The 17,421-nt window shown below is 44.3% G+C and overlaps 2 protein-coding genes across 7 annotated transcripts; one reads left to right on the plus strand and one right to left on the minus strand.

Annotated features, from left to right (window-relative positions):
- Positions 1–1,734: 1,734 nt before the first annotated feature.
- Positions 1,735–5,343, plus strand: LOC124691504 (sucrose:sucrose 1-fructosyltransferase-like). Its single transcript, XM_047224786.1, has 3 exons — positions 1,735–2,468; positions 2,565–3,448; positions 4,426–5,343. The coding sequence occupies exons 1-3, from the start codon at positions 2,012–2,014 to the stop codon at positions 5,122–5,124; spliced, it is 2,040 nt and encodes a 679-aa protein (XP_047080742.1). The 5' UTR covers positions 1,735–2,011; the 3' UTR covers positions 5,125–5,343.
- LOC124691503 (putative pentatricopeptide repeat-containing protein At1g68930) lies at positions 4,320–8,765 on the minus strand. Of its 6 annotated transcripts, none has more exons than XM_047224782.1 (5): positions 6,320–8,765; positions 6,106–6,215; positions 5,685–5,894; positions 5,472–5,608; positions 4,320–5,118 (listed from the first exon to the last, which is right to left on the minus strand). In XM_047224782.1, exon 1 carries the CDS (start codon positions 8,763–8,765, stop codon positions 6,516–6,518), a length of 2,250 nt encoding a protein of 749 aa, XP_047080738.1. In that variant the 3' UTR covers positions 4,320–5,118; positions 5,472–5,608; positions 5,685–5,894; positions 6,106–6,215; positions 6,320–6,515. The 6 variants fall into 6 exon arrangements, with proteins under 6 accessions (XP_047080738.1, XP_047080741.1, XP_047080736.1 ...); XM_047224785.1 differs by having other exon boundaries at positions 5,746–5,894; positions 6,106–6,218; XM_047224780.1 differs by having other exon boundaries at positions 5,691–5,894; positions 6,106–6,218.
- Between the last annotated feature and the right edge of the window lie 8,656 nt (positions 8,766–17,421).

A 17,421-nucleotide genomic window follows, 5' to 3' on the forward strand; every position in this document is an offset into this window, starting at 1 on the left:
CCCCCCCCCTCCCTTCTGCCACCGGAGCGGCTAGCGTAGGGAGAGTTGACCAGCCCTTATGTGGATGGAGATCTCGGGACGGGAGAGGTTGTCGCCTTGGCCTCTTATCAGGGGAGACAAAGACAAAGCCTATCTTCTTGTCTGCGTGCTAGGGATTTGTCGATGACCCACAACTTAAAATCGCTTGGAGCATGTGATGGATCAAACACAAACAACATAGCTTCCTATATTATTTTGGTGAATTCGAGTTGGTTTACCATGTACGTACTCCCTCCTTTCGCAATTACCTATTCTAGGTTTGTAAAGTTGGACTAAATATTTAGAAAAAATATCAACACCTATGACCTATGATGTAAATTCATATTAAAATCTTAATAAAGTATATATTTAAAATCATACGCATTTAATATTATGATTATTGATATTTTATTCTACCTTTATAAATTTTATTTTTGACTAATAAACCTAAAACACGATATAATTGTGAATGGAGGGAGTACGTACGGTCATCTAGATCATGGAGAGCCGGCGGCAATTGTGACTAGCTAGACTAGGATAGCATACCTTATGCCACCTGATGCATTGGTATATGTTCTCGAGGTCGTGCAACAATGCAATAGCATGCATATGCACAAAGAAACTACGTACTTGTGCCCACATAAACCAACCAACCAAACTGCATCTTCATTTTACCAAGAAATTCCTGCCTGTTGTACATATCAATATGTATGTGTGGAGGTAACAGTGCTAGAGACCACTCTGTAGTACGAAGAAACCAATATACCCACAGACGTATCCAATCATCATAAACTAATCCAGCCTTAGTGCAGGCTGCTGACAGCGCAGGGGTCGGTTTCAGTTCGCTGAATTATTCATGGGCCCAGGAATCTAGGCCCCCGTTCCATGATTCTGCGCCGATCGATTGGGTAGGGTATGTCCAGGAGAGGAGGCACTTGAGCCTGATTAGGTGTGAAATTATTCCTGCAAAAAAAAAAGAATGCACCGAGCAATTCGCGGCGACACGAACCACCAATCAATCAGTGAGTAGCAAAGGCATGCACATGGTCAGCTATATATACAGTGCAGAATTAATCAATCAATTGCTTGCTCACTACTCAGCCAATTTGCATCTAAATTCTACTACTACTCAATCCCTTCCAAATTAAAACTTATCACAGCTTTGTACATATATGGATATATCTAAACTAGACAAGGTTGTGAGAAGCTTTTTGAGACGAAGGTAGTAGTACCTCCATTGGAAAATGTAAGACATTTTGGTAGGTTGATTTAGCATACCAAAAATGTATTATATTTTGAAACGGAGGTAATACCAAAGAACTCCTAATATACGTTTGAAAGGAGTGTGCCATGTAGCCTTTTATTTGAAAATATTGAAAACTTATTTTGAAACCTCAAAAAAATCGAAATAAAATACGCTTATATGACTGCCTATAGTTTCCTAGCAAGTACAAATTCAGAGACCTAACAAAAGCAACTCATAGATGTAGACAAACAAAACCACAGATTAATCCAGCCTCATCCAATTACTAATTAAGGGTTTTATCTAATATACTACAATGTAATCTATGGCAACAATGGGTGCGACAAGTTTTACCTGTCCCATGCTGCGATGATGCGTGTTCCTGTTTTCCATCATCATTGTAATCACAACAAGCAACTCTCCAGCTCCAGGTATGGATAACATGGCCTGGATAGATGATGATGATTAGCAGCCTCCCACTGACACAGCGGACGAGCACAGCGGCCAATGGGGCCACGCCAGATAGGCCACTAATGCAACGGGTGAAGACTGGAGGCTATAAATGCCGCCCGGAGAAAGGGCTCCTCCACAAACACACACAGCTTCTTGTTAAGAATACACAAGCAGAGGAGGACGTAGCTATCACTTCCACTGATCCCTCCCTCGTGCTAATCAATCCAGCTTCTTGTTAAGATTAGCATCCTCTCCACGTTGCTTCTTCCATCGCATTGATCTCGGTCGATTGATTCTATGCCAATGGAGACAAGAGACGGCGGCTCGAGGCTGGAGCCAGCATCGCTGCCGTGCTCCTATGTGCCGTTGCCGGACGATGCTGAGGCCCCCGTGGTTGGGCGCGGTCGCCGGACCGGGCCTCTGTTGGCAGCGCTGCTGCTGGCATTGGCCGCGGTGCTACTCGCCGTGGCTACGCTGGCTGGCGTCATACTCGTTGGGCAGCTGCCCGCCACAGGCGTCGTCATGCCCAACCAACCCGCAACGGTTGACGAGGCAATGAGCACCACCAGCAGCAGCAGAGGGCCTGAGTCAGGTGTGTCGGAGAAGACGTCCGGCATCCCTGCCGAGCATGGCGGCATGCTGGGGGCGGACGCCGCCGGAAGCAACGCGTTCCCGTGGAGCAATGCGATGCTCCAATGGCAACGCACCGGCTTCCACTTCCAGCCCGAGAAAAACTGGATGAACGACCCAAACGGTAACGGCCACATCTCCTTCCGCCGTTAACACCCTGCAAGCAAATAATCTCCTTAGAGCAAAAACAGTGCATGAAAATCTTTTTATCAAAATGCAGGTCCCGTATACTATAAGGGGTGGTACCACCTCTTCTACCAGTACAACCCAGACGGCGCTATCTGGGGCAACAAGATCGCGTGGGGACACGCCGTGTCCAGGGACCTGCTCCGGTGGCGCCACCTTCCTGTGGCCATGTTCCCCGACCAGTGGTATGATATCAACGGCGCCTGGTCGGGCTCTGCAACCGTGCTCCCTGACGGCCGCATCGTCATGCTCTACACCGGCTCGACCAATGCCTCCGTGCAGGTCCAGTGCCTCGCCTTCCCCTCCGACCCCTCTGACCCGCTGCTCACAAACTGGACCAAGTATGAGGGCAACCCGGTGCTGTACCCGCCGCCGCATATCGGGGAGAAGGACTTCCGGGACCCAACCACAGCGTGGTATGATGGCTCCGATGGAATGTGGCGGATTGTCATCGGGTCCAAGGATGACCGCCACGCCGGCATGGCCTTGACCTACAAGACCAAGAACTTCATTGATTTTGAGCTCATACCCGGAGTGCTGCATCGGGTGCCGGCAACAGGGATGTGGGAGTGCATCGACTTGTACCCTGTCGGCGCCGCAAGGGGCATCGACATGACGGAGGCCGTCGCGGCGGCATCCAACAACGGCGGTGGTGAAGTTTTGCATGTCATGAAGGAGAGCTCAGACGACGACCGACATGACTACTACGCGCTAGGGAGGTACGATGCAGCGACAAACAAGTGGACGCCGCTAGATGCCGATGCTGATGTCGGCATCGGGCTGAGGTACGATTGGGGAAAGTTCTACGCATCCAAGACCTTCTATGACCCGGCCAAGAAGAGGCGTGTGTTGTGGGGGTGGGTCGGCGAGACCGACTCCGAGCGTGCCGATGTGGCCAAGGGATGGGCCTCCCTACAGGTACTTCAACATTTCTTCTACTACAACATGGCAAAGTTAATTGACTAACCTTAATCAGTCATTAAAAAAAGTTGCTTTGCTAGTAATTTTTATGAATAGGAGTGATCATGCACTTTTGGTTGGGTTCCACAGACACATAGGAATGGCACGGGTGGGTCATGGTCATGCATGCAAAATAATAGCAGCCACTTGTGTGGAAACCGCACTCTTGCTTGTGATGAAGCATAGATAGATAGGAGGTGAATCAATGTGGCTGTCATGTGTCCCTACATTCATTCAGTCTACAATTCGAGCTACTGTTGAGATACCTGGATCTGCACCATGCCAAACTGGCAAGCCGTGTCCTAGTATAAACAAACTAAATAAGCTCATGACTCATGTGCCACCCTATGTGACCTAGTGGCATGCAAGAATGCAATATTATTGATACTGTGGAGCAAGTACCTAACTGAATTAGTATAAACAGTTTTAGCTAGTACAACTTAACTGATTACAGAAGAAAAGGGTACTCTCTTCAGTTAGTAACATTCATTTGTTATCACAATGATGATACCAAGAGGATTCATTAAGGAACAAAAAATAATGATAGAACGTTGGAAAAAATAGCAACACAAGCCCTGTTTAATTCAGTTAAATAGTGCCAGCTGCTACTGTTTATTATTTGGATACGGAGTACTGTATATATACTTTCGCTGCACAATGCAGCTAAGCTGAGTGTGTGTGCCCTACAAGCAAAATCTTTCATGCCCATATGGTCTAGTGGCATGCGAAGATCCGCAATTCGGTACTACCACCAAACTTAGTACTTAATAGCTTTTCCTAGTACCAACCAAACTGGGATTAGATAAGAAAAAGGGATGCCTTGTCTGCTGTACAAACAATCATGCCACTTACAAACAAGATTAACAACTACTAATTAATTAATTAATTATTAGTATCAATTGCTAATACTTGCCTGATGTTTTCCGTTGTTGCAGTCGATCCCTCGCACGGTGGTGTTGGACACCAAGACTGGCAGCAACCTCATCCAGTGGCCAGTGGTGGAGGTGGAGACACTCCGTACCAACTCCACCAACCTCGGCAGCATCACCGTCGACCACGGTTCTGTCTTCCCTCTCAGCCTCCACCGTGCCACACAGCTCGACATCGAGGCTTCCTTCCGCCTCGACCCACTCGATGTCGTCGCCGCCAAGGAGGCTGATGTCGGCTACAACTGCAGCACCAGCGGTGGCGCAGCCGGTCGTGGCGCGCTTGGCCCATTTGGCCTGCTCGTACTTGCCGACGCCAAGCGCCATGATGGAGACACGGAGCAGACCGCCGTCTACTTCTACGTCGCCAGAGGCCTTGACGGCGGCCTACGCACGCACTTCTGCCATGATGAGTCACGGTCATCGCGTGCCAACGACATTGTGAAGAGGGTTGTCGGTAACGTCGTGCCGGTGCTTGATGGTGAGGCGCTATCCATCAGAGTACTGGTGGACCACTCCATTGTCGAGAGCTTTGCACAGGGCGGGAGGTCGACAGTGACTTCGCGAGTGTACCCAACCGAGGCCATCTACGCCAACGCCGGGGTGTACCTCTTCAACAATGCCACCGGTGCCCGAGTCACCGCCACTAGCCTCGCGATACATGAGATGGACACCTCCTACAATCAGGCCTACATGGCTTCGCTGTAAAAAGAAACGGACAGATTATTTTTTGGTTGCATATATATGTGTATTCTCTTTCTAAATTTTTCTTTTTCATCTTTATTATGTCTATTCATTGTCGAGGCCTTTCAGTAGCTGTAACCCTAGTGGAAGATGCCATGACACAAGGCTAGAGCTGTACATGTACAACGTCAGTCCAAGTTGCTCAGAAATTTTTTGCTTTCAAATTTTAAGTTGGTATACTCACTGTGTCATGTTGTATACAAATGCAGGATAACACCTGTTAGACGTAAATCCATAGAAATAAATATGATTCTTCACATACTGCATAAAAATTTGTGGTGACATATATCTGATATCCAAAATACACTCACCTGGCCATGATCTGGAGTTCTTGGGCATCCAGTCAGTGACTTTTGACACTCCTGATATTCTGTTGCAGTATAACTATCCTTCAGGAGCATTTCTCCAGTGAGTTCTTCCCAGCGCCCCTCCACATGATTCAATATTCCTGCATCTTATTCTCAAGGTGTTAGCAATGACAGAAATGAAATGAAATCGCCAAAGTGGAACCACAGGAAATATACCCTTACAGGCACGAGCAGGCACATCATAAAAAGTCCGACGAGATATTCGTCCAGAACTCACATTGACTTGCTCAATGTTGTTTCTGGATTCTGTCAATATAATACTGTAGTAACTATGTAGATGGCAGCTCAACGCGTTGATGGACTTGAGGCACATCTCAAACACAGCGAAAATAAAGCCTTCTTTTCAATTGGGCAGGCGTGCATATCCTGCATATTTTGCAGTTAGTGACCATGCATAAAGGTCCAATATCAAGATGCTGCTAAAATGGAAAGTTTTATCAAACCACCAGATTTTCTAGTATGCTAAAATTGAAAAACAAAATATACTAACACTAACTATTATAGTGTGGTGGTTTATTTACTCCTACAATGTGTCAAATTTGCCAGTTAGTACACCAAATTCAAGTTCCCGGCTTACCTTTCTACTTCGGTTGCTCGACAGGAAATTGAACATGAGATAAGGATCAATTCAGTGTCGTGCATAACCGTTAATCCCTTATAACTGCTGTTAGCAAATTCAGTTTGGCACTTCTGTCAAAAACACATCGACTAACATTTAGGACAGCTAATGTGACAAAGCATTAATCGAAACAACCTTCTGGAAGTACAGAATCACAATGCCATAAACACACCTCTTTGAACCCTGCACCTGCAGGGAACAGGATTTACTCTTGCTCTGCCCCCACAAAGCCAGCTGGCAGCCCAAGCATGTTATCGATCCTTCGCTTTGAAGTCTTTGATCAACATTTCTTGTTTCTCTTCCAGTGGCACTTCTCACTTATATTTCAACTTGAATCATGTATGAAGTTAGCGTGTTAGACAGCGGAATTACCAGAAGTCCCCACATGAGCAAATGCCATTGCTGAACTTGTGAAATCTGACAGCGTCTCTCACAAGAATATCACGCCCAGTTATCTTAGATATGAACTTGGTAGCATTATGACAATCCACACATACCCGTAGATTCTTGACAATCCGAATCTGCATTTCTTGTGGAACAAAAATTAAGCCAAATGCAATTGCAAGCTTCTCGCTATGATTGCTGAGCATTTGAACCTTCTCAGAATCCGCTACGTCATGCAGCACTGAACTGACATCAGGCCTGTACCCTTCTTCCACCATCTTAGAGTTGAGCCATTGTAGCTTTTCATAAATTGTTCTGGAGAAGGGGTGAGACTGGTCATCGGCTGAGAATATGTAGACTTTATTCTTATACTTGATCCAGCTGCAGCCTGGTTCTTTCTTCACTTGCCTGTCCCTCATCCCACGCCTAAGCTGGGCAACCTCGCTCCATTCACCTTTAGAAGCATGCATGCTGCATAGTAATACATAACTCGCTGGGTTTTGAGGATCAACTTTCAAGAGATTCTCAGCAGCCCATTTCCCGGTCTCCATATCACCACGCAACCTGCTCGAGCTCAGCAATGTCGCCCATCCAATAGCATCAGGACAGCGTGGCATCTGCCTTATGAACTCCCCAGCTTCTTTCAACCTCCCTGATCTGCTATACAGGTCAATCATGCAGGTGTAGTGATCATCTAAGGGTACAATACCATGGTCCTCCTGCATGGACTGGAAGTAGCTGCGGCCTTTCTCCACAAGCCCTGAACGGCTACAAGCAGAAAGGACACCGATGAACGTTACGCCGTCCGGTTTCACACCCTTAGACAACATCTCCTCAAACAGATCCATCGTTTCTTTTGCCTTCCCAAACTGGGCATAACCCGTGACGAGGGCTGTCCATGACACCTGATCATGAACCGTCATCTCATCAAACAGGCGGTGCGCGTCCTCGATACTGCCGCACTTCCCGTACAGGGTTACCAGCGCATTAGACACCGTAATGTACGGCCTCAGCCCCGATACGAGCGCCACGCAGTGGAACTGAGCCCCCTCTTCCAGGCTCGCTAGATTAGCGCAAGAACTGATGACACTGCCAAGAGTGAAATCATCGGGCTTAATGCCATCCCTCTGCATCTCCGAGAACACCCGCACAGCCTCCTCGCCACACCCATTCTGCCCGTAGCCGACGATCATTGCGGTCCACGAGACGATGTTTCTGCACGTCATCCTCCTCAAGACGGCCTCCGCTGACCTGACGCTCCCGCACTTGGAGTACATGTCAACGAGCGCGCTTCCGACGAACACGTCGTCCTCATACAGTGTCCTGATTACGTAGGCATGGATCTGCTTCCCTTCTTCCGAGGCAGCAAGGGCGCCACAGGCCGTCAGGATGCTTCCAAAAGTGTACTGATCAATGCCGACACCTGCTGCCCTCATCCTCCTGAAAACATCCAGCGCCTCCGCCGGCAGCCCGTTCCGCGCCAGCCCCGTGACCATCGCTGTCCAGGTGATGGAGTCCCTGTCGGCCATCGTCTCGAACAGCGCCCGCGCGTCCGTGACCATCTTGCACCGGAGCAGCCCCGTGATCATGGTATTGTACATCACAACGTTCCTGCCCTCCATCTCATCAAAGACGCGCTTGGCGTCCCCGATGAGCCCCATCTTGGCGTACATGTCGACGAGCGGGCTGCCCGTGAACGCGTACGCCCCGAACCCGAGCCGCAGCACCTGGCAGTGCACCTGCCGGCCGAGCGCGCGGTCGCCGAGCGCCGACGCGGCCATGACCATGCCGGACATCGTGATGCGGCTCGGTCTGACCCCCTCCTCGGCGAGCAGGGCGCGGTAGGCACCCGCGGCCCGCGCGGGGGCGCCGGCGCCGGAGAACCCGGCGATGAGCGCGTTGTAGGAGACAGCGTCGCGCTCCGGCATGGACGCGAAGAGCCGCTCCATGTCCGGGAGGAGCCGCGCGCGGGCCAGCGCCGAGAGGAGCGCGTTGCGGGTGAAGAGGTTGGGGTCCGGCATTGCGTCGAACAGGCGGCGCGCGCGCGCGAGGCCGTGGCGGCCGGACCTGGCGTAGGCCGTGAGGAGGTGGTTGAGGAGGTGGGTGGGCGGCGGGTGCGGGACGGTCCGGAGGATGAGGCAGTGGATGGCGGCGGAGGTGCGGGCGCCATTGTGGCTGCCGGCGGCGGCGGAGGAGAGGAGGGCGGCGTAGTGGTTGCACAGCGGGCGGCTCATAGCGCGGCGAGGGAAACTCCAAGCGATTCGCCACTCACAGCTTGCGAGTTATGGGCCTAGCCTAAGCCCACATGGCAAAAGTAGGCTGGACAACCAAATATAGTTTGTAAAAATAAAATAATAATAGTTTTGTATTCTAAATTTTCTTTATGGAAGTCATGGTGGAATGTTACGATGCCATAAATAAAGGTACTGAAGATGATTACAAAGAATCTTGATGCAATTGTTAGTTTTATTATGGATCCTCATTATTTGCCTTTGCCTCGGTTCGGTCAAGTTTGCAGTAACTTGTTCTTTTTAGATTAATCAGTAAATTTGAATATACGCAAAAGCTTTGCTCGATCAAATTACTATATAAATGGACATTGAATCCCAATTGACCAGGTTTCTTGCTTATCGGTTTTTTTTTCATCATTTCATGAGATTGTTGGAAAACTCAGTATGTTATCGATACATTATACTTACAAGAGAGCATGAGAAAAGGATTCGACGACCAGAAAGTGTTGACACCTTATGCACTATGTAATTCTTAGTAATAATGTAAACAATTTTATTCTATAAACCTCACTTAGGATATTTATTCCACTCGCATACACTACAGAACCTCTTGAAGTCCTGATATTTAATGTTAATAAGTAAACACACGTCCATATAAATAAACTATATTACATATAAGTGAGACAAAACTTTTTTTTCATTTTGGAATATCGGTTCAGCGAAAATAGTAATGAAAATAAAATTATAAAATCCCTATGAAAATATAGATTTTTATTATAATAGCATTTGCAACGGTAATTCTGAAATATATAATAAAAAAATCTATGCTTGATGTTGTTATGTACAATAGATATATAATATTTATTACTTCATTTAAAAAATGTATTAGTTTAAACATAGTTAAAAACTTGAACTTATGACAAAGTGGTCAATAAATAAGTAAAATTGTCTAGTATAAGCGTGCGATTGTGTTTTGACTTCGCTTGTTAAGCACTCTGATTTTCAACATGTATCAGGTGTTTGGTCCATCTACCAGAAAAGGTATAATTACTTGGATGATCATTGGCTGAAAAGGATAGATCAACCATATATTTGAAAAACTAGTTCGTCCCAGATATGAAGTTTTCCAGTCCCTCCATCCTCAATTTGTTCTTCCCCTGCTAGATGTGGTGCTTGGCGGTCTGCGCTGGTCAAGGTGTTGGGCAGGCTGGTACTAGGGGAACCCTTGGTCAGCGCAGTTGGCCACGATGATGACTACGATGCAGGCATCTAACTCCTTCTTGGGGGCCTCTTCGAGGTATCGCCCCTCACTACTCCTCACTGACTTGGGTGAAAGCCCTAGTTGTCCTTTCGGCTGGAGGTAGCGTTGCAACGTTGTTCCCCTTCTTGTAGCCTGATACGTCTCAAACGTATCTATAATTTTTTATGTTCCATGCTACTTTTATGATGATACTTACATGTTTTATACACATTATATGTCATTATTATGGGACAGGGTGTTTCTGCACTCGGGTGCATATGCACCCTTTATTTGAAATGCATATTAAATATATTTTGAAATGTCAAAAAAATACAAAAAAAAATGTCTCGTGTATACCTTGACATGTTACATGTTCACAAAGTTGTTTCATCAAAAACTGATATATTTTGTGCCTTGTACTAAAAAGACAAATTTTTGGTGTTAAAATAGTCTATTTCTCGAGGCATTATTTGTCTTTTTTACATAGGGTACAAAAATTATCGGTTTTACGTGAAAATTTACGTGTACTCATAGAACGTGTTGCTCTACATGCTAAATTTTTTTTCCTAATTTTTTTACTTTTTAAAATATGTTTTATACATACCGGGTGCATATGCACCCACTGATTATTATGCGTTTTCCGAAACTAACCTATTGACGAGATGCCGAAGGGCCAGTTGCTGTTTTCTGCTGTTTTTGGTTTCAGAAATCCTAGTACGGAAATATTCTCGGAATCGGATGAAATCAATGCCCAGCATCTTATAATTCCACGAAGCTTCCAGAACACCCGAGAGGGACCAGAGGAGGGCCACAGGGGACCCACACATGGTGGTGGCGCGGCCAGGGCCTGGGCCGCGCCCCCTACTGTGTGGCTGCCCCGTCAGCCCTCCAACTTCGCCTCTTCGCCTATTTAAGGGTTCCTGACCTAAAACCTCGAGACGGATTGACGAAACCCGAGAAAACCTTCCAGAGCCGCCGCCATCGCGAAACTCCAATTCGGGGGACAGAAGTCTCTATTCCGGCACCCTGCCGGGACGGGGAATTGCCCCCGGAAGCCATCTCCACCGCCATCTTCATCAACGCTGCTGTCTCCCATGAGGAGGGAGTAGTTCTCCCTCGAGGCTAAGGGCTGTACCGGTAGCTATGTGGTTGATCTCTCTCCTATGTACTTTAATACAATGATCTCATGAGCTGCCTTACATGATTGAGATTCATATGAGTTTTGTATCACTATTCATCTATGTGTTACTCTAGTGATGTTATTAAAGTACTCTATTTCTCCTCCACGGTGTAATGGTAACAGTGTGTGCATCGTGTAGTACTTGGCGTAGGTTATGATTGTAATCTCTTGTAGATTATGAAGTTAATTATTGCTATGATAGTATTGATGTGATCTATTCCTCCTTCATAGTGTGATGGTGACGAGTGTGCATGCTATGTTAGTACTTGGTGTAATTGCAATGATCTATCATGCACTCTAAGGTTATTTAAATATGAACATCGAATGTTGTGGAGCTTGTTAACTCCGGCATTGAGGTGCTCTTGTAGCCCTACCCAATTAGTGGTGTTCATCATCCAACAAGAGAGTGTAGAGTGGTTTTATTATGTGATCAATGTTGAGAGTGTCCACTAGTGAACGTATGATCCCTAGGCCTTGTTTCTAAGCATCGAAACTCCGTTTATTTACTGTTCTGTTGCATGTTTACTCGCTGCCGTATTTTATTCAGATTGTTATTACCACTCATATACATCCATACCACTTGTATTTCACTATCTCTTCGCCGAACTAGGGCACCTATACATCTCGACAAGTGTATTAGGTGTGTTGAGGGCACAAGAGACTTCTTGTATCGTGATTGCGGGGTTGCTTGAGAGGGATATCTTTGACCTCTTCCTCCCCGAGTTCGATAAACCTTGGGTGATCCACTTAAGGGAAACTTGCTGCTGTTCTACAAACCTCCGCTCTTGGAGGCCCAACACTGTCTACAAGAATAGAAGCACCCGTAGACATCAAGCACTTTTCACGGCGTCGTTGCTCGGGAGGAAAGGTAAAAGGCACTCATACTCCGGTCCCGTGTAAAGTACTTTTCTCGTTGCCGTTGTGTGTGTGCTCGAAGCTATTTCTGTAGATCCTGCAATTGCATCTTTTTGTTTCTTGTTTACACTAGTTAGGCATAATGGAAAACAACAAAAATATGAGAGATCTTTATGAACTTTATCTTGAATTAGGACATGATGTGTTTGAAGAGAGAATTAAAAAACCCATGGAACTTTATATGCATACTAATGGGAATGTTATTAATATGAATGCTTTGAACACCATTGTTGCTAATGCTATGGAAAATGCTAAGCTTGGGGAGGTCGGTTTTGATGAAAATGATCTCTTTAGCCCTCCGGGTATTGAGGAGAAAGTTTATGTTGATTATGATATGCCTCCCATATATGATGATTATAATGATAGTGGTCTTTTGGTGCCGCCTACTATGGAGGATAAAGTTTATTATGCTGATATTATACCTCCTATATTTGATGATGAGAATAATAATGATAGATACTTTGTTGAATTTGCTCCCACTACAACTAATAAAACTGACTATGCTTATGTGGAGAGTAATGATACTTTTATGCATGTGAATAAGAATGCTTTATGTGATACTTATATTGTTGAGTTTGCTGATGATGCTACTGGATATTATTATGAGAGAGGAAAATATGGTTGTAGAAATTTTCATGTTACTAAAACACCTCTCTATATGCTGAAAATCTTGAAGCTGCACTTGTTTTATCTTTCTATGCTTGTTGCATTATGCTTCATGAATTTGTTTATTTACAAGATTCCTATGCATAGGAAGCATGTTAGGCTTAAATTTGTTTTGAATTTGCTTCTTGATGCTCTCTTTTGCTTCAACTCTTATTTCTTGCGAGTGCATCATTAAAACTGCTGAGCCCATCTTAATGGCTATAAAGAAAGCACTTCTTGGGAGATAACCCATGTCTTTATTCTACTACAGCAATTTTGTTTTTTATTTGAGTCTTGGAAGTTGTTACTACTGTAGCAACCTCTCCTTATCTTTATTTTATTGTATTGTTGTGCCAAGTAAAGTCTTTGATAGTAAAGTCAATACTAGATTTGGATTACTGCGCAGAAACAGATTTCTTGCTGTCACGAATTTGGGTATGATTCTCAGTAGGTAACTCAAAAAAATCTGCCAATTTACGTGTGTGATCCTCAGATATTTACGCAACTTTCATTCAATTTGAGAATTTTCATCTGAGCAAGTCTGGTGCCTCTATAAAATTCGTCTTTACGGACTGTTCTGTTTTGACAGATTCTGCCTTTTATTTCGCATTGCCTCTTTTGCTGTGTTGGATGGATTTCTTTGTTCCATTAACTTCCAGTAGCTTTGTGCAATGTCCGAAGTGTTAAGAATGATTGTGTCACCTCTCGAATATGTGAATTTTTTATTATGCACTAACCCTCTAATGAGTTTGTTTTGAGTTTGGTGTGGAGGAAGTTTTCAAGGGTCAAGAGAGGAGGATGATACAATATGATCAAGAAGAGTGAAAAGTCTAAGATTGGGGATGCCCCCGTGGTTCATCCCTGCATATTTCAAGAAAACTCAAGCATCTAAGCTTGGGGATGCCCAAGGCATCCCCTTCTTCATCGACAACTTATCAGGTCATTTCTCTTGAAACTATATTTTTATTCAGTCACATCTTATGTGCTTTACTTGGAGCGTCTGTTTGTTTTTGTTTTTGTTTTTGTTTGAATAAAATATGATCCATCATGCTTGTGTGGGAGAGAGACACGCTCCGATGTTTCGTATGAACACATATGTTCTTAGTTCTATCTTTAATGTTCATGGCGGAGTTGAAAACCGCTTCGTTAATTGCTATATGGTTGGAAACAGAAAATGTTGCATGTGGTAATTGGTATAATGTCTTGAATAATGTGATACTTGGCAATTGTTGTGCTCATATAGATCATGTTTAAGCTCTTCCATCATGTACTTTGTACCCATTAATGAAGAACTACATAGAGCTTGTTAAAATTTGGTTTGCATGATTAGTTTCTCTAGAGTCTAGATATTTTCTGGTTAAGGTGTTTGAACAACAAGGAGACAATGTAAAGTCTTATAATACTTACAATATGTTCATATGTGAGCTTTGCTGCACCTTTTATACTTGAGTTTGCTTCAAACAACCTTGCTAGGCTAGCCTTGTATCGAGAGGAATTCTTCTCATGCATCCAAATCCTTGAGCCAACTACTATGCCATTTGTGTCCACCATACCTACCTACTACATGGTATTTCTCCGTCATTCCAAAGTACATTACTTGAGTGATACCTTTAAATTTCTATTCCTTGTCTTTGCAATATATAGCTCATGGGACAAATAGCCTTAAAAACTATTGTGGTGAAGAATATGTACTTATGTGTCTTATTTCTTAATAAGTTGCTTGTTGAGCGGTAACCATGTTTCTGGGGACGCCATCAACTTTTACCTTTGTTGAATATCATGTGAGTTGCTATGCATGTTCGTCTTGTCTGAAGTAAGGGAGATTTTCATGATCAAATGGTTTGAGTATGCATAATGTTAGAGAAGAACATTGGGCCGCTAACTAAAGTCATGATTCATGGTGGAAGTTTCAGTGTGGAAACTAATCCTCAATCTCTTATGAGAATATTAATTGTTGTTGAATGCTTATGCATTAAAGAGGAGTCCATTATCTGTTGTCTATGTTGTCCCGGTATGGATGTCTAAGTTGAGAATAATCAAAAGCGAGAAATCCAATAAGAGCTTTCTCCTTAGACCTTTGTACATGCGGCATAGAGGTACCCCTTTGTGACACTTGGTTGAAACATATGTTATGCAATGATAATCCGTGTTAATCCAAGCTAATTAGGACAAGGTGCGAGCACTATTAGTATACTATGCATGAGGCTTGCAACTTATAAGATATCTTATACATAACACATATGCTTTATTACTACCGTTGACAAAATTGTTTCTTGTTTTCAAAATGAAAAGCTCTAGCACAAATATAGTAATCAATGCTTCCCTCTGCGAAGGGCCATTCTTTTACTTTATTGTTGAGTCAGTTTACCTACTTCTTTCTATCCCAGAAGCAAACACTTGTGTCAACTGTGTGCATTGATTCTAACATGTTTACCTATTGCACTTGTTATATTACTTTGTGTTGACAATTATCCATGAGATATATATGTTGAAGTTGAAAGCAACCGCTAAAACTTATATCTTCCTTTGTGTTGCTTCAATGCCTTTACTTCGAATTTATTGCTTTATGAGTAACTCTTATGCAAGTCTTATTGATGCTTGTCTTGAAAGTATTATTCATGAAAAGTCTTTGTTATATGATTCATTTGTTTACTCATTATCTTCATCATTGCTTCGAATCGCTGCATTCATCTCATATGCTTTACAATAGTATGATCAAGATTATGTAAGTAGCATGTCACTTCAGAAATTATCTTTGTTATCGTTTACCTACTCGAGGGCGAGTAGGAACTAAGCTTGGGGATGCTTGATACGTCTCAAACGTATATATAATTTCTTATGTTCCATGCTACTTTTATGATGATACTTACATGTTTTATACACATTATATGTCATTATTATGCGTTTTCCGGAACTAACCTATTGACGAGATGCCGAAGGGCCAGTTGCTGTTTTCTGCTGTTTTTGGTTTCAGAAATCCTAGTAAGGAAATATTCTCGGAATCGGACGAAATCAATGCCCAGCATCTTATAATTCCACGAAGCTTCCAGAACACCCGAGAGGGACCAGAGGAGGGCCACAGGGGGCCCGCACATGGTGGTGGCGCGGCCAGGGCCTGGTGACGAGGGAACACCTCGGCAATGCCTACGTATTGTAGACTTGGATTTCGGGAGAGAGCGACGATGGAGATTCCGGGGATGATATTGGGCACACGATATACCCAGCTTCGGGTCCCCTCGGTGGAGGATCCCTACGTGCTGCTAGCAATCTACTATATGATCATAGATGTGTTTACAGGGTGCCGCCGTAGGCGGAGCTATGTTGTCTATCTATTGTCCCCCTTATTTCGGTGCCCTGGCTAGCTTTATATATGCAACCAGCCTAGGGTTTTACAAGAGTCCTAGTCGACTACTTCTTCGGGTTGCCTTGTTGGGCCTTCTCCATATTGGGCCGAGCCGATCCAGGTATATCAATAATGGGTACCCGAAGGGTATGCCCATGTCAGTAGCCCCCGAGTGTCTAGGGAAGTCGAAGACTTGCGTAGAGACTCCAAGCATAATCATCTCGAAAGACGAGGTCCATGTCGTAGATCATATGTAGCATAAATAATGTCGACGATTCTCGAAGTTATTTTTCTATCGGGTGCGCAACAGCGCTGCTGGGGTGATGTCATGATTGTTGCTTAGACGCCGTGTCACAGTTGTTACTCGAGGCGAAGTCGTTGTCGAGCCCCCGAGCGTTGCTGAAAACATTGTGCCGAAGTAATGGTCGCCTGTTATATTATGTTGTAGCTATGCTCAGGGGCGAAGTTGTTGTCGAGCCCACGAGTATTATCCGTGTCGCCAAAAGAAGTTTACGGAATTGCGGAGTCATATAAGGTGAAGCCATTGAGGATAAATCCATTGACAATATTATAATATGAATCAGCCGAAAATTTACGCCATTGGAGATGAAGTCGTTTGAAGATTGAACCATTGAAGATTACGCCATAAAAAATGAAGCACTGGAGATGAATCCAAGATGAAGTATTTGAGATGAATCCACGTTGAAGATTACGCCATTTAACCATGAAGCATATATTGAAGATGAATCCGCCAATATCATAGATGATGAATCCATTGACCCGAAGAAACATAAATCCAATAATAACCATAGAAGATGAATCCATTGACCCGGAAACGCATCGGGTAGTATTGTATAAGAGTAAACCCAATCCACATAGATGAATCCGAATAAATTCACTGACCCGAAAAAATAAATCCGGTAATAACCATAGAAGATGAATCCATTGACCCGGAAACCCATCGGGTAATATTGTATAAGTGAACCAATTATTAACCAAAGAAAACCAATCCAGTAATCCGGAGAATAAATCCACTGAGCCGAAGAAGATAAATCCACTAAGTCGAAGAAAATAATTCCACTGAGCCGAAGAAAATAATTTCACTGAACCAGAGAAAATAATTCCACTGAGCCGAAGAAAATAATTTCACTGAATCGGAGAAAATAATTCCACTGAGCCGGAGAAGATACATCCAAAGCCGAAGAAAAGAAATTCACCAAGTAACTGAATATATTTGTGGTAACGAAGTAATGGTGCACACTACAAGAAAAGTTCTGATAGACAACGTCTCAAAATCGTCCGCTAAGGGGTATTTTTCGTCGCCTATGGGCCTAAC

The sequence above is a fragment of the Lolium rigidum genome, chromosome 2 (assembly GCF_022539505.1).
Source record: "Lolium rigidum isolate FL_2022 chromosome 2, APGP_CSIRO_Lrig_0.1, whole genome shotgun sequence".
NCBI classification, from domain to species: Eukaryota; Viridiplantae; Streptophyta; class Magnoliopsida; order Poales; family Poaceae; genus Lolium; species Lolium rigidum.

Bases quoted from the DNA above. Each gene is read 5' to 3' on its own strand.
- LOC124691503 (XM_047224784.1), bottom strand. From the start codon at position 8,765: ATGAGCCGCCCGCTGTGCAACCACTACGCCGCCCTCCTCTCCTCCGCC.
- LOC124691504 (XM_047224786.1), top strand. From the start codon at position 2,012: ATGCCAATGGAGACAAGAGACGGCGGCTCGAGGCTGGAGCCAGCATCG. The intron at 2,469-2,564 runs GTAACGGCCACA...ATCAAAATGCAG, and splicing joins CTGGATGAACGACCCAAACG to GTCCCGTATACTATAAGGGG. The intron at 3,449-4,425 runs GTACTTCAACAT...CCGTTGTTGCAG, and splicing joins AGGGATGGGCCTCCCTACAG to TCGATCCCTCGCACGGTGGT.